The sequence below is a fragment of the Anolis sagrei genome, chromosome X (assembly GCF_037176765.1).
Source record: "Anolis sagrei isolate rAnoSag1 chromosome X, rAnoSag1.mat, whole genome shotgun sequence".
NCBI classification, from domain to species: domain Eukaryota; kingdom Metazoa; phylum Chordata; class Lepidosauria; order Squamata; family Dactyloidae; genus Anolis; species Anolis sagrei.
In genome coordinates this window covers 52,710,403-52,727,314 of record NC_090034.1, presented here as the reverse complement: position 1 = coordinate 52,727,314, position 16,912 = coordinate 52,710,403, and the positions used below count along the sequence as shown (strand labels likewise).

The window sequence follows — 16,912 nt, the reverse complement described above, 5'->3', positions numbered from 1 at the left end:
TTTTTAACTGCCACACGACATTGTTGGCTCATGTTCACCTTCCGGTCAACGAGGACTCCAAGATCTTTTCCACACATCCTGCGATCAAGCCAGGCATCGTCCCCCATTCTGTATCTTTGTATTTCATTTTTCCTGCCTAAGTGGAGTATCTTACATTTGTCCCCGTTCAACTTCATTTTGTGAGTTTTGACCCATTATCTCTAATCTGTTCAGATCATTTTGACTTCTGCTCCTGTCTTCTGGGGTATTAGCTATCTTTCCCAATTTGGTCCCATCTGCAAACTTTATGATCATGCCTTCTCACCCTTCATCTAAGTAATTAATCTGAGCAGGACCGGGCCCAGGATGGAAGCCAGCTGATGGCACTCCACTCCTTTCCAAGACGAAGCATTGGGGAGAATCACCCTCTGGGCTTGTTTGCTTAACCAATTACAGATCCACCTAGCCATAGCTTTGCCTAGGCGACATTTGACTAGTTTGTTTGCCACTAGGTCATGGGGGACCTTGTTGAAGGCCTTACTGAAATCCAGATATGCGACATCCATGGTGTTCCCTACATCTACCCAGCTTGTAACTCTATTCAAAAAAAGGAGATCTGATTAGTCTGGCATGACTTGTTTTTGATAAATCCATGTTGACTATTAGCGATGACTGCATTCCCCCTTGTGATTGCACCAGAGCAGTGCATCCATAAACCAGTAGAAAATCTTTCTATCTATAGAATGCTTCCCTGTGGTTGCCTCTGAACATTGCTTCTTGTTCACATTTCTCAACTCAAAACTAATTACACAACTCAGTGTTTTTCAATGCATTTATTAAATTCTTACAAAACAGAATACAAAAAAATTCTGGCATCGACAAGGTGTTACAAAGGGAAGAAAAGTCCCATCGCGCTGTATCAGTTCACCTGGTACATAATAAAGTGCTTGGTTTTTTTGTTTCATTTTTGTCTTTTTTTAAAGTTTTTTTTTATTTTTATTTTATTGTTCTTTTTTTTTTCTTTTTCCTTCTCTGGTCTCATTTTTCAAACTACTCTTCTCCTGGAAGATTCTTCTGCTTTAATAACTCCGGAGATCATTAAAGATGATTTCTGCGTTAAAGAAAGAAACCCCACAAAAAAACCCTTCGGCAGTCCTTTTGATAACGCCAGAAAAAATCTCCGTATTTTCTTTTAAACGAAAGAAAACAAAAGGAAACATTTCACAGTCAAATAGTACTAACCTGTTCTAAATAGACATTAAATCAAGGAAACGGAGACGTTGCTTCTCCCAAACCTATCCTCAGATTTGCAGGTAATAATCGAGGTATAAAAACAAAACAAAAAATATATTTCCAACAATGTTATTATACAAAGAAAGTAAAAGGGAAACAATACTTTGGCAAAGGGTTAATCTTTGCAGAGTTGAAAGGAAAAGCAAAACTAAAGATCTTGAAGGAGGCAAAGAGAATTATTCAAGGAGTTTCCACCCAATTCTCCAATAAAAGGGGTTTGCTAAGCCCACATCCCAGAAGGTTTTTTATCTGTTTAGATACAGAAGATACCTGGAAAAAACAATAAAGCAGGTTTAATCTCTATAGAGGTCAATAGCTAAGGAAAGAAAATCAGGCAATGTCTTGGGATTCATGTCTTGGGAATATAAGGCTAAATACTGCAAATCGAGGGTTTGAAAGCAAAGGCGGAACCATCCCCTGACATGAAAATAAAGTCAGATAATCCCATTGCTTTCAATGGGATGTTTCAGGCTGTTTTCCTAACAAAAAGGGGGAATCCTATTCATCAGCAATCTCTCTCTGATTCTAGAAAGCGCTACATTTTTTGGACAATCCCATTTTTTTCTGTGCTACTGGGGATGCTGGGATGTGTAGTGCAAAGACATTTTGTTATGCTCTCACTCCATTTTGAGCCCCAAAATCCTAATTTGGTCTAAACAAGAGATGATTTGAGACCTTTTCTACACGGGATCCGAAACTCAAAAATGCTGTGTATTGTTTTATTAGAAGCCACGTTCATTGACCTTTTGGGGGCTGTAATCCTGGCACGACGTTACTTCGACTCAACTTCTAAGGCCTTTTTGTTCCTGTCTATAAAAAGCACTGGGCTCCCATCTCAAAATAATCCTGAGATAAACCCCTTCTCCGAGAAGGAAGATCGGAAACAGACGAAGCGCTTTCAGCCAGTTGCTTCATGCCGATCGAAAACAAGAAACGTGGTGAGTCTATACATAGCAAACCTAAGCAGTGTGTCATCGGAGGATCGCACACCTTGATGCTGGCCCTTCGGGAAGGAAATAACACATCCTTTTTCTTAAAAAATATGGCCGCAAAGACAATGAGAGACAAGGAAATCCTGTAACGATCCTTGGCCACATATCGCGGACCTTCTTCACTCCCGAAACCATGCTCCGAATACGACCTGTCAATATGCCTTAAGAATCACTTTGAACTAGATCCCAAACCTACAAACTCCCATACTGCAGCTTTTCTAAAGGATGCAATTTTTACTTCCAGGAGCTAATCCTTTTTATCTATAGACTGCCTTCTTGTGGTTGCCTCTGAGCACTGCATACAGACCTAAGAAGACTAGAAGCTAATCCTTTCTCTTTACTGAGCACAGCATCCATACAGACCAAGAGCCTAGGAGCGAATCCTTTCTATCTCTATACTGCCCTCCTGTGTTTGAATCTGAGCACTGCATACATACCAGAGGCCAGTAGGTAATCATTTCCATAGACTGCCCTCTTGTAGTTGCCTCTGAGCATTGCATACAGACATAACTAGAGGCCAGAAGCTAATCTATTGTTGAAGGCTGGAATCACTGTGTTGTAGGTTTTTTCAGGCTATATGGCCATGTTCTAGAGGCATTCTCTCCTGAAGTTTTGCCTGCATCTATGGCAAGCATCCTCAGAGGTTGTGACTTCACAACCTCTGAGGATGCTTGCCATAGATGCAAGCGAAACGTCAGGAGATAATGCCTCTAGAACATGGCCATATAGCCTGAAAAAACAAACAACACAGAAGCTAATCCTTTCTATCACTACACTGCCTTCTTGTGGCTGCCTCTGAACACTGCATATATACATCCTTAGAGGCCAGAGCTAATCCTTCAGCATTCAAGTACTGAGATTTCGAAGGATGTGCAACAAAGACCAGATATCTATATTTTTCCAACAAGATTTTCCCCAAGCTTTCTTGGGAAGCGGATGGCCTCAGGCACCTTTACTTCTCGGCCAAAAAAGAATAAAAACGAAACCAAGTTGAAAGCTCTAACCTGCTTCCTTATGAGGACTTTCCTGATAGAGACATCCCCGCCTCACTGCATTTAGTTCAAGTATTTTTTTTCGCACAAGACTACAATCTATATCCAATCACAAAATGGATTATACACCCAACACACCAAAAAAAAAAAAAGAGCCCTCTTTTCAGTGATGCAGCCTGCGCCAAACACCTATTGCATAGTACATCTTTTCAGCAAAAAAGAAGGGTTCTCAGAATCACAAAAGACACAGCAATCCAAGATGTGCAAAGAGGTTTAGCCCCTGAATTATCCGGCCAGGTCAAAAAGCCAGAACTCCTCCTTAAGAGCAAATCCTAGAATTAAAATAGGATCCTGTTAAAAAAATCTAGATGCCGATTTTTCACTCTGGGAGAAGCACATTCTGCAACTTATAGGGTTTCTCTTCAGTGTGAATTCTTTGATGTGCAGAAAGACTTGCACTCTCAATGAAGCTCATTTCACATTCCATGCACTTATAAGGAAAGTTCCTCAAGTTGGAAAGTTGTGTCCTAAACCTGTTTGGCATCCATGTATCGTCTCCAAAGCGGCTCAAAAGAGAAGCCCAAGAAATGCAGCAAGATTCCCGGATCAATGCCGGAACACCTTAGATTTGAAATGCTACACAGGCAGGCTCTGGGGAAACTTACTCTAGAGAAAGCACAGAGAGAGATGCTTGGCTTCGTAGCTTATGCATACACAAAAGAATAATAAAGCACTTAAAAGGAGAAACGATACTAGAACTGGGTTCTCAACTTTCTGGAGAAACGAGAAGCCCGGGTTCTCAATTTCCGAAATGAGAAGCCAAACATGCAACAGAACTAGCCTTCGCATCACCTTGAAAGAATTTCCGACTACTCTGTAAACCCACAACTCCACCAAACCAAGTCCCGCATTTGGTTTTCGAGAGAACATCATCTCATGGGATCCGTTCCCCGATAAAACACATAAGGAATCTATTTGAAACGGCTCACGTTGTCAGGTTCCGACTCTCCTTAGGCAATGTGCAGGATGTTGGGAGTGAATAGTCCGACAACATCTGGGATACCCCTGAGCAAATACTTGTATTGCAAAAGTGCGTTGTTTTTTTATTTAAATCAAGACCGGACCTACTTTTCCCCAAGACAAAACTCAATGTCCCTGTTCAGACCCAAGGATGGGATAATGGGATTCTTGCGCCCGATTGGCTATCACAGATCCAGAAAAAAGTGCTCAAATTGGTGAAACCAAACATTAAACAATGGTGGGAGAATGACAACCTTCACAATGACTCAAGTCTGTCGCCCCCAATTTTTGGCTTAAAACATCAATTCCATTTTAGAGAAAACCAGCGTAGGAAACATAGAGCTTTGTGGATCACCGTGACCCCGAACACCCTTGATGCCGGTCATTGCGACCCTTCCACACAGGACGATTATAACGGTACAATCCCACTTTCTGGCGGCTGGTTATGGATTTGTCATCCAGGGAAGCATTAGGATGTTAATTCTCATGACCATCCTGAACTATGCATCCCAGGATGCCACAACCATGGCAGTTAAAAGTGGATCGATAGTGCTATAACTGTGCAGTGTGGAGAGGGCTCCCGTCGTCATCGCTTCAGGAGAGAAAAGAAAAACAGAAAATGGGTAGAAAAACACGGTCAAAATGACCCTCCAAGGAAACCCTTGAGGAACGGTAACTTTCAGATACAAGCAGATATAAACATGAAGGGGAGAAATCAACAAGAAAAAGGGGAAGAATTCGACCCAAATATTAGCATATGGTACACTTTGAGTGGGATGTCCCACTTTTTCACAGCAGAGGAATAGACCATAATTTAAACCAGGCATGGGCAAATGTGGCGGTGAGAGGATTGCCACACACCCCTAAATTTCCACTAGAGGGCAGCAGAACATCTTGAACAGAAAGTGAAGAGATCACTTCCTGTTTGCCAAAAGACCTCTGCTGAGACCTACCCTCTATCTGGGGAGGGGAAGTAAATGATCAGCCCATCTTTTTGCATTTTTAAAAATGCAACTGCACTCTTTGAAAATGGAATTACAGATTTTTGATGCAATTGCACTCTAATGCAAAATCACCCACCGTCCGCACTTTGCCCATCTGTTTTAAACCTTCCTTCGACAAAAGAGGGGAAAGAGATGCTTTGGTTGATTTCGAGAGAAGCGTAAAAATAATAATAACCCCCATTTAAATTCTTCTCTTTTTTTGTTTTAAAGTAAAACATAGCTTATATGTTGAAAAAATTGCGAAATAAAAAAAGGAAAGGAAACGAGAGAATTAAGCCAGTGTTTACCACAAGAAGGAACCTTGGAAACCTGCCCATTTGAATTGCTTCCTTCCCCCCGCCTTCCAGAAAAAAAGGGAGCATGGAAGGAGGAAATGGGGGAAGGAAGGAAAGGCTGGTTGCAGAAGGGTCACAGGAGGTCTCCCACCAGGACCAAGGGGGAGACCAGGTGCTGGTGGGGCTCTGCTCTCGAAGCCACCCTCGAAGCTGAGGCCTTTTGCCGCCGCTTGGCCAGCTTGGACTCGGACGGCGGGGAGAGCTGCATGGAGCGTGAGGTAGCCTTGATGATGATGGGAGGGAAGGCGGCCGCCTCCTCTGCAGCTGCCTCTTCATCCTGCATCAGCTGCCGGTTGACGGCCATGGCCTCTGCAGCGAAGGAGGTCAGCTCTTTGGCACTGCTCTTCCTGCCAATGCGGAAGAAGGGAGGACAGAAGAAGTGAGCGCAGAGGCAGAAAAGAGCCCACCCGAGCCCTCCCCAAGGAAGGCCATCCCATGCAACCCCCTTTCATGAGGAAGATACCATCCAATCCTTCCCAACAGAGGGCCATACAGCCCAACCCCCCTTTTCTGTCAGACAGGAAGACACAAGCAAAACCCTCCCGACGGACGGCCATCTAGTCCAACCCCATTTTTCAGATAGGAAAACACAATTAAAATCCTCCCAGACAGATGACCATCCAATCTGATCCCCTTATGACAGGCAGGAAGACAACATTCAATCACTCCTGACAGAGGGCCATGCAGTCCAACCCCCAGGCAGGAAGGCTTAGACCCTTTCTACGTTGCCATATAATTCAGATTATCAAAGAAGATAATCGCAGTATCTGCTTTGAACTGGAGTATAAGAGTTTACACTGCCATATAATCCAGTTTCAAAGCAGGTAATGTGGATTGTATAGGGCAGCATAGAAGAGGCCAGAATTAAAACCCTCCCGACAGATGACCATCTAGTCAGATCCCTTTCTGCCAGGCAGGAAGACACCATCCAATCCCTCCTGACAGAGGGCCAATCCAGTCCAGTCCTCTTCTTCCAGGCAGGACTAACTCCACAGCATTCCCCAGTGAAAAGCTAGACAATGAAAGATAGCAACAAGTCCCACTCACCTTTGTAGGATGATAGGAGTTGGAAGGGTGTTATCGGGAGCACACTGAAAAATAATAATGTTGGTTTTCAAAATGGCAGGCTTCAAAATAGTAATAACAACAACAACGTCTGATTTTAAAATATTAGGCTTAATAATAATAATAATAATAATGATGATGATGATGTTTTGGAACACAATACACCAGACATCACGATTGTGGAAAAGAAAGAAGTCTGGATTATTGATGTCGCCATAACGGGTGACAGCCACATTGAGGAAAAACAACAGGAAAAACTCAGCCGCTATCAAGACCTCAAAATCGAATTGCAAAGGCTCTGGCATAAACCAGTACAGGTGGTCCCAGTGGTTATTGGCGAACTGGGTGCCGTGCCAAAAGATCTCAGCTGGCATTTGGAAACAATAAACAACAAAATAACGATGTGTCAACTGCAAAAAGCCACCTTACTTGGATCTGCGCACATCATTCAAAAATACATCACACAGTCCTAGACGCTTGGGAAGTGTTTGACTTGTGATTTTGTGATACGAAATCCAGCATATAGATCCCATTTGCTGTGACATACTGTGCTTTTGTGTCAGTAAAATAATAATAATGTTGGGTTGCAATTCCCATTATCAATGGGAGTTGTCATTCAGTAATAATAACAGCAATTCCCATCACCCCCCACTCACTCACCCCTTGCACCCAGGGGTGTTTGAGGACTTCACTGGCGCTCAGGCGCTTCTTGGCATCTCTGACCAGGAGCTTTGAAATGAGATCTTTGGCCCCAAAGGAGATGTGGCCCCAGTCCTTGTCTGGGAATTCGTACTTCCCTTCCTGGATGCTCTCAAACAACGTGTTCTGGAGGAAGAGACAGAAGGGTGGTGAATACCCAGACTTCCTCCCTCCCTACTTTGGTCCTTCCTTCCTTCCTTCTCTCCCTCCCTCGTTCCTTTTCTCCCTCCCTCCCCTTCTCTCTCTCCCTCCCCTCTCTCTTCCTCCTTCCTTCCCAATGGCACACCTGGCAGGCGGGGCAGGCCTCTCCTCGGTCCCACCCACAGTCGGCGCCGCAGTGTCCCACGAAGGGCGGGTACCCGCTGAGCAGGATATAGAGGATGACCCCCAGGCTCCAGAGGTCGCAGCGCTTGTCATAAATGGAGGCCTCCTCGCTGAAGGCCTCCACTACCTCCGGGGCCATGTACTCCGCAGAGCCACACTGCAGGGGGAGTAGAAAAGGAAGGAAGGAGAAAGGGAAGGGAGAAGAGGGGGAAAGAAAGAATGAAAGAGGAAGGGGGGAGAATGGGGAAGGGGGAGAGAAGTGGGGAGAATGGGAAAGGGGGAGAGAAGGAAGGAGAAATGGAAGTGAGAGGAGGAGAAAAGGAGGGAAAGACAGAAAGCGGGAAAAAGGAGAAGAGACGCAAAAAAGGCATGAGGGCCAATGCAGAGAACGCCTTCCCGTTGGAGGGTCTGTCTCCCCCCAATAGGGTGGAGGCCTTACCGGGGTGAGCAGCTCCGGGGTGGAGATGGGGGAGCAGTCCCCATTGAGCTGGATCCCACTCCCCAAGTCAAAGTCGCAGATCTTCACCGGGGAAACCTTTAAGAGAGAGACAGATATAGGGGTGATGAACCCGAAAGGTGGCCATTCAAACCCTTCTATTTGTAGGGCATTTAAAGCCAAAGCTCCTCACCTGACTGGGACTCTCACAGAGAATATTTTCCGGTTTCAGATCTCGGTGCGCGATTCCTGAGGTGAGGAGGAAAAACGCACAATATTACAATATGAAGGGAGAATGCAGAGCTATACGGAGGGTGATGAAGTCCCACCCACTTGCCTTTGTTGTGCAGGAAATGCAGGGCGCTGGCGATATCACGCACCACCCCGCTGGCCTCCAGTTCGTTGAAATGGCGCCGGCGATGGATGTGCGTCAAGATGGAGCCTGGAAAAGGCCAGAAAGGGGATTCGTTCAAGTCAAATGCGACAGCTCTAGGAAGTTTTCCCATTTTCCGGACTTACCAATCCCATCATCCCTCCCAAAGAAGGGCAGAAATAATAATTGTAAGTCCTTTCAGGGGCCTACTTGCCTCCTCTCATCTTCTCAAACACGAGGTAGAAACGGTCCTCCTCTTCAAAGAACTCGATCAGCTCCAAAATGTTCCTGAAACAGAAAGAGATGGATTCGGACCTGTTTCGGCCCTTTCCCCCTGAAAAACCCAGCTAGACCCCTTAAATGGACACACAGAGGACCCTTCTGTGGAGATATAATAAGAAATAATAATAACAAATCTTCTGCGCAGATATAATAGCAATAACATATAGTAATATAATAATTGTAATATAATAATAAATGTGTACATAGTAATACAATAACTAATGCAATATAGTATTAAGATAATAGATAATATATAATTTATATTCTAATATTTATATTCTAATACTCAAATATATATTAATCACATATTATATTGCATATATAGTTATATTCTATTGTTCCTATATTACTATTAAATAATAATTATATTAATCATAGAATCATATATATATATTATATATATATATATAGTAATGTAGTAATAAAACAATAGAAATTATATTGTTTATGTTGCTATAAAATAATTATTATAATAATTATATTATTAAATTATATATATTATATCATATGTAAAATATAGAAATTATATTATAGCTATTTTATTACTATAATATAATGACTATAATAATAGAAAGCAATATAATATAATTTCAAGCCATACCGATGTCCTTGGCACTGGTATAACATCTCCACTTCTCGGAAAACCCGGCTCCGGATGTGGCCCAGACGCTTTTCGATGATCTGTAAGATGGGGACAAAATTAAGTGGTTAAATGGGTATTGGACTGGGATGAAAAGCACAGCTCAATCACAAGAGGGCAGTATAGAGATAGAAAGGATTTGCTCCTGGTCTTTATGTTTGTATGGATATAATGCTCAGGTACAATCACAAGAGGGCAGTATAGAGATAGAAGGAATTTGCTCCTGAACTCTAGATATGTCTGCAATGCCTAGCCGCAGCCACAAGAGGTCAGCATAGCGATAGAAAGGATTAGCTCCTGGTCTTTAGGTCAGTATATATGTAATGCTCAAGTACAACGACAAGAGGGCAGTATAGAGAGAGAAAGGGTGAGCTCCTCGTCTTTAAGTTTCTATGGATGTAATGCTCAGGTGAAACCACAAGAGCACAGTACAGAAATAGAAAGGATTAGCTCTTGGTCTTTTGATCTGCATATATGCAGTGCCCAGGTGCAGCCACAAGGTGGCAATATATAGATAGAAAGGATCATTTGGCAAACACAGGAAAGGCCGGTTTATCTGCCAAGATGGATTAAGGTCAAGAAGAAAAACAAAGCCAGTGGATGCCGTTTGCCAAGCAGAATTCTGCTGCCATTTGGCCAGACAGTGTAAGACGGCAGCACTCAAAAAAAAAAAAAAAGGAACAAAAAAAGAGGAAAATAAGAGGACCAAAATCCAAGATTCTAGGAATTTAAGTCAGAGGGCAAAATCTATCTAGGGATTGTTATCTGATGCCTGTATTGACTTTAAGATTAAGGTGGAAACACAGTCACGAGAAGCAAGATCAAGTTCATTTAAAGGAAGCCATTGTTACTGTATTATACATATATATATATATATATATATATATATATATATTCCATCTCTTTCCATACCTTCACAGCATACTCTTTGTTGGTGATGAGGTTCATACAGGCCTGGACTTTGGCGTGCGCCCCTTCGCCAAGGACTTCTTCTTGTAGCTGATAGACATCTGAAAGGCAGAAGAAGACCATGAATGAATGCCATTCCCTTCATTCAAAAGCAAGGTAGTAATAACATAAAACAACAATACAAACGGACAGGGCCCCTGACCTTCAAACCTCCCTGAAAAGCTGTCTGTGGCCCGGCAGCGCTTCTTCTTCTTGTTCCTCTTCTTGGCGTCAGGGATGTCAATGGGGTCGCTGGCAGGCATGGCTGTGCAGACAAAATACAATGCAAAACATCAATAACACAATGAAACACAAACTCCCATCAGCATTCAAACCCTGGACCGGGACCGACTCACCCAAGCCCTTCTGAAACTACCAGACCCACGGGATAAAAACTATTCGCAATTCAGAACCTGCCATGGTTGAATGCAAAGAGGTCATGGGAGTTGTCGTTTCCCCAAGCCTTGCGGGCTGGTGTCTCCCTGGGTCTGTTTTTTTTTCCCTTGAGGTTTATAGTTTCCAAAGTCTTTCTGGCTGGTAGTTGTGGTTTCTGGAAGGTCCTTTTTTTGGTGGGACTTGATATTTCCCAAGGTCCTTTTTTGCTGGGAGTTGTAGTTTCCTAAAGAACTTTTTTTCTTGGGATTTCCACTTCCCTTTTTGCTGAGAGATATAGATCCCCCAAGGTCCTGTCTGCTGAGAGTTGCAGTTCCCCAAGGTCCTTTCTGCTGGGAGATGTAATTTCCTAAAGTCATTTCTGATGGGAAACATAGTTTCCCAAAGTCCTTCTACTCGGAGTGTTAGTTTCCCAAAATCATTTATGTTGGGTACTGTAGTTCCCCAAGCTCCTTTCTGGTGGGAGATGTAGTTCCCCAAGGTCCTTTCTGCTGGGAGTTCGTAGTTCTCCAAGGTCCTTTCTGATGGGAGCTGTATTTTCCTAAGGTCATTATGCTGGGAGATGTACTTTCCTAAGGTTCTTTCTCCTGGGTGTTGTAGTTTCCAAAGGCCCTTTCTGCCAGGAGATGTAGTTCCCCAAGGTCCTTTCTGTCGGGAGTTATAGTTTCCCAAGCTCCTTCCTGCTGAGAGCTGTAGTTCCCCAAAGTCCTTCCCCCTTCTCTGCCAAACTGCTACTACTATAGTTGCACAGCACCGAGCCACCTATAACTAGACTGAAATCTAATACTATAGATTCTATTCCATTATACATATGCATACTGTTTACATACAGAATTCCGGGATTCTTACCGGGCCGAGAGGGACATTCAAAGTCAAAGACGGACTGCAAGTGATTCGATTGGGAGAATTCCAGTTCAAAGGGATTCTGGCCCTGGAGAAAAGGGATCTTATATTAACAGTAGTAGTTGTATAGCATATTATTATTATTATTATTATTACTTAGATTACTTTTATATTACTAGTAGTAGCAATACATCAATATATTATGTACCAATATATACTATATTAGTGGTATATAATAAAAATATTGGACTTTTTGAACAATAAACATTTTAACAATCTAGCTTCTGTTGTAAGTAATTTTATCGAATTATTAACAAAGTCACTCCAAACCAGTGCAAAATGCGCATGGCAAGCAAAAGGCTTGCTTTAAGTGCCGCAAGCAACTGGTTCAACCGGTCGGCCAAGGAGGCCAATTTGGGCTAATTAAGGCCTGTGTTAGCAAAGGAAAGGCCTGGGAAGGTCTTAATTACAGGCCGATTTTGCAAAGAGCCTCGGTTTTCCCCAGCTGTGAAAGGGGTGCAAAGGACACCATGAAAGGCCTTGAGCTTCTTTTTGAGACACATAAAGTGGGAGAGAAATAATAATGAGATGTCAGAGCTTGGACCCCCCTCCCATTATTATACTATGATATTATAGTATTTATATTATAATAGTTTGCTTTTTTGGGAATATTTCCAAGCCATGGAGGATGGATATGGAAGGATAGCTTTGTATAACTTTTGAACAACAAAGGTGATGATTCTCGATACACCTAATTCTGTGCAATTATATTGTTATGCTGTTATTATATCATTACTATGATGGCATTCTATAATATAATAAAATGATCATATAATATATAAATTATAACATATCATTAATAATATAATGATTTCATTATATTACATTATATTAGTGTATTATATATTATATTTTATAGTATACCTATATCATGATTGTTATATTATTATTATGCTTAATAATAACAATAATAATAATAAGCATGTGGCGCAGTGGGTTAAACCCGTGCCGGCAGGACTGAAGACCGACAGGTCACAGGTTCGAATCTGGGGAGAGGCGGATGAGCTCCCTCTATCAACTCCAGCTCCTCATGCGGGAACATGAGAGAAACCTTCCACAAGGATGATAAAAACATCAAATCATCCAGATGTCCCCTGGGCAACGTCCTTGCAGATGGCCAACTCTCTCACACCAGAAGCAACTTGCAGTTTTTCAAGTCGCTCCTGACACGACAAAAAAATTATGCTTACTCTAGTATTAAGTATTATTATAGCATATATTTACATTTTATTATTATGTTGTTATTATATATTGTTATTATAGCAAGATAGTTTATTTTATTTATTGTGTCAGACGCAAATTGAGAATACAGTTATAAAACCACAAAGTTAAACACTTGGCATTAAAGTATATTATATTAGAATATTGTACTTTTATTTTATTATCATATTGTTAATTTTATATTATTATTACATTATTATATTACAGTATTATATTATCATATATTAAAATACATTAATTACATCATATTATATTCTAATAGCAATATACATTACTATATATTTTTTTATTATACTAGCTTGGGGACCTGCCATTGCCAAGGTTAATTGAAAAAGTCATTTTTTTAACTGTACAAAATGTCTAAGGTTGTGGGTGAACTACAACTCTATCATGACAGGTTAACCTCCAAAAAAATCCACCAGTACTTATGTTGGGCAACTTTGCTCTTGATGCCTCATCAGAGGGGTTCAGTGTGCTCTCTGGTTTGGGGTGAACTACAACTCCCAGAAAGGAAGGTCAGTTCCCCCCAAACCCCTCCAGTAATCAAATTTCAACATATCAGGTATGTGTGCCTAGTTTGGTCCAGCTCCATCATTGTTTGGGTTCATAGTGTGCTCTGGATGTAGGTGAACTACAATTCCCTCTGAATCCCTCCAATATGTTTTGTGGGTCATGGGGGTTCCGCATGCCAAATTAGGTCCAGGTCCATCATTGCTGGAGTTCTGAGTGCTCTTTGATTGCAGGTGAACTATACATCCCAGGACCTAAAAATCATGGAGAATTCTCCCCAAACCTTATTATGTTCAGTTGCTAATCAATTCCTCTGTTTGCTGTGTGTCATAGAAAATAATAGAAAAGGGTTAAGGAAGAGGCAGTGGGCGGGATCATGCAAATTCCACTTCAACTGAGAGAGTCAGAAATACTGGGATGTCTGTGGTGGAAGAATCACAGAAAATCTAGGATGAAATTGTCCCTTTATTAAAGCCTTCACTTGGGTGGTGGGCAGTATGGTGCTTTTGTGAAGGACATTGGCAGGGCTCTTGGACATGTTCATGGTGCTCACTATAACCTGCAATGTTATTGGAGGGAGGGTCACTGGTTCTCCTGAGAAGTGAGAGCTATAGCTGTTTGTGGAGGCTGGACTTGTCTGTGTAAGTTGACACCCCAGCCACATACATACATATTTTCACTTTTATTATGTGTATAGATAGATTTTTTTATATTATTCTACATTATTATATTATATTATATTGTTATGCTATTATTATATTAGTATTACATTGTTATAATGTAGTGTCATAATATTGTTCTATGTTTATAATATTGTGTTATTATCTTATATAATATTATAAAGGGAACCTACCTTGAAGGAACGATGGAACCCCTGGAGCTCAGTTTTCTTCTGCACCATCTTGAGAAAGAGAGGAAGGAGGGAACAAGAAAGAAAGAAAAAGAAGGAAGAAAGAAGGGAAGGAAGGAAAAACAGAAAGGAAAGGAAAGAAAGGGAATCCTTATCTAATCCAGATCGGCAGGTGGAGATCCTGGAAAATAAGAGGCAAGGGAGAAATAAAATATTATTATTCAATGCTAATCAAGGTGGCCAATTGCAACATTCACACTTCCCTCCAACAGACAAGAATTCTTTCTCCCACCCTGGGCATTATTCCAGAGATACACAAATGTCACTTGCCTAGTTTCCAACAGGCCTCACAACCTTTGAGGATGCCTGCCATAGATGTGGGCAAAACATCAGGAGAGAATGCTTCTGGAACATGGCCAGACAGCCCAGAAAACTCACAGCAACCTATTATTACTATTATAATACTGAAATTATTATTACTATTATTATCATCATCATCAGTTTATGTGCAGGCTATCGATATGATATATAATTACTATAAATATAATTAGAAATAAATGTACACAAATAAATATAATAATCATAGTAATAACAAATATTATACCAAAATATAAATACATATAAATTCATATTCATGCCATTTCTCCCTCCTTTTGCAAATATATATTTTTATTATTGATTTTCATATAATATTATTGATTTTATTTACAGTATTTTTATTGTAATTCCTGTTATATATTTACATGTATTGATGTATTTTATATATATAATATTTATTATATTGTTGTAAATCTCTATTTTAACTCATTACATTAATGTTGACATTTATTTTTATGATAGTACAATATTTCTAGTTATTATGAACTTACTGCTATAATGATATATTTACATTTATTTATTTACTTTTATAATATGAATGTATCATCGTTCATGGTTATCTTTATTAGGTTACATTTATTTTTTACTATATTATTGTAAAGATTTTACTCATTTATTGTATTTATTACTGCTATAATTACCTTTATTTATCAGTGTTTATAATAGTTCATTCTTATAATATTTATTTGAATTACATTAGTTTTTTACTATATTACATATTTACATTTATTTAAGTTCATTATATTGATTAATAATAGTTCACTCTTTTATTTTTACTATATTATATATTTACATTTATTAACCTTTGTAATATAGATTAATAGTTCATTCTTGTAATATTTAATGAATTACATTCATTTTACTATATTGTTGTAAAGATTTTAGTCTATTTATTGTATAATATGTAGTCCTACTATAATTATGTATTTACATTTATTAAAATTTATAATATTGATAATAACAACACAATATCAATATTGATTAATATAATAACAGAAAATATAATATTAATAATATAATATTGATTACTGATAGTTCATTCTTTTATTTAAATTACATTTATTTTTTCACTATATTACATGTTTACATTTATTTATTTACATGCACAATATTATAAATATGCATAATATTAATATAATATATTAATATACAATTTTATATATATAATATAAAATATAATACTATAATACCAGATAGAATAACGTATATTATTATTTCACTTATATTTATTTAAATTACATTTCTTATATTTACATGGATTTATTAACGTTTATAATATAGAATACTAGATTATTATTATATTTATTTAAATTACACTCATTTTTCACTATATCACAGTAAATATTTTACTCTATTTATATTATAGTATTGTTTATTATTGCTATTTATTCTATTAATCTATTTACATGTATGTTTCTAGAGAGTTAATGCATTAACGATTATCCTTTATTTGTTTACATGGATTCCTTTGATCACAGAAGAAGCCTAACCACCTCCTTTGGCCTTTTTTTTATTCCTTTATGGCAACACAGTCGCAAAGCAACAACAACTCCTACAGATTAAGTCGGATTATTACACTAGATTGCATCAAAAACCCCTTTACAGTCATGCACTTCAAGGCATTTCCCCGCAGGCCTCACCGCGGCTGCAGATGGAACGCAGGGCCCTCCGAAAGGACGCAGGAAGCGGGCGGATCTGCGGCGGAGCGGCGGGGGTGGGCTATATATAGAGAGCGAGGCCACGCCCCCTCTGAAGTCAGCTGAGCCGGGAACGCCCCCTCACGGCCACGCCCCCTCCGCCTTGGGCAACAGCGCTACTGAGCACGCGCAGGCTGCTCAAAAGGGGGTGGGGAAAAATTCTCCGAATGCGAAGAAAACAGAGCAAGTGAGCATGCGCAGACTGCCTTCTGACTAAACAGGGAAATTGAGGGTGCCTCTGAGCATAAGCAGAGTGCCTTCTAAATTAATAGACTGCGAACGCCTCTCAGCATAATTCTGAATTAATAGGGAGACTGAGAGTGCCGCTGAGTATAAGCAAAGTACTTTCTGAATAGGGAAATGAGAGTGGCTCTGAGCAAGTGCAGAGTGCCCTCTGAATTAATAGGGAAATTGACAGTGCCTCTGAGCCTAAGTAGAGTGTCTTTTGAATAAATAGAGAAATTGGCAGTGCCTCTGAGCATGCACAGAGTGCCCTCTGAACTAGGTAACAGAATGCATGTGCAGAGTGCCCTCTGAATTAATAGAGGGTGCCTCTGAGCATAAGCAGAGTGTCTTTT

General features: G+C 40.2%; 1 protein-coding gene across 1 annotated transcript; it reads right to left on the bottom strand.

Moving 5' to 3' along the window:
• Positions 1-797: 797 nt before the first annotated feature.
• MKNK2 (MAPK interacting serine/threonine kinase 2) lies at positions 798-16,353 on the bottom strand. Its single transcript, XM_060785065.2, has 14 exons — positions 16,278-16,353; positions 14,263-14,440; positions 11,625-11,706; positions 10,546-10,647; positions 10,347-10,444; positions 9,396-9,475; positions 8,727-8,800; positions 8,477-8,581; positions 8,333-8,388; positions 8,143-8,238; positions 7,666-7,860; positions 7,341-7,505; positions 6,663-6,706; positions 798-5,962 (listed from the first exon to the last, which is right to left on the bottom strand). The coding sequence occupies exons 2-14, from the start codon at positions 14,308-14,310 to the stop codon at positions 5,689-5,691; spliced, it is 1,419 nt and encodes a 472-aa protein (XP_060641048.1). The 5' UTR covers positions 14,311-14,440; positions 16,278-16,353; the 3' UTR covers positions 798-5,688.
• Positions 16,354-16,912: the final 559 nt, after the last annotated feature.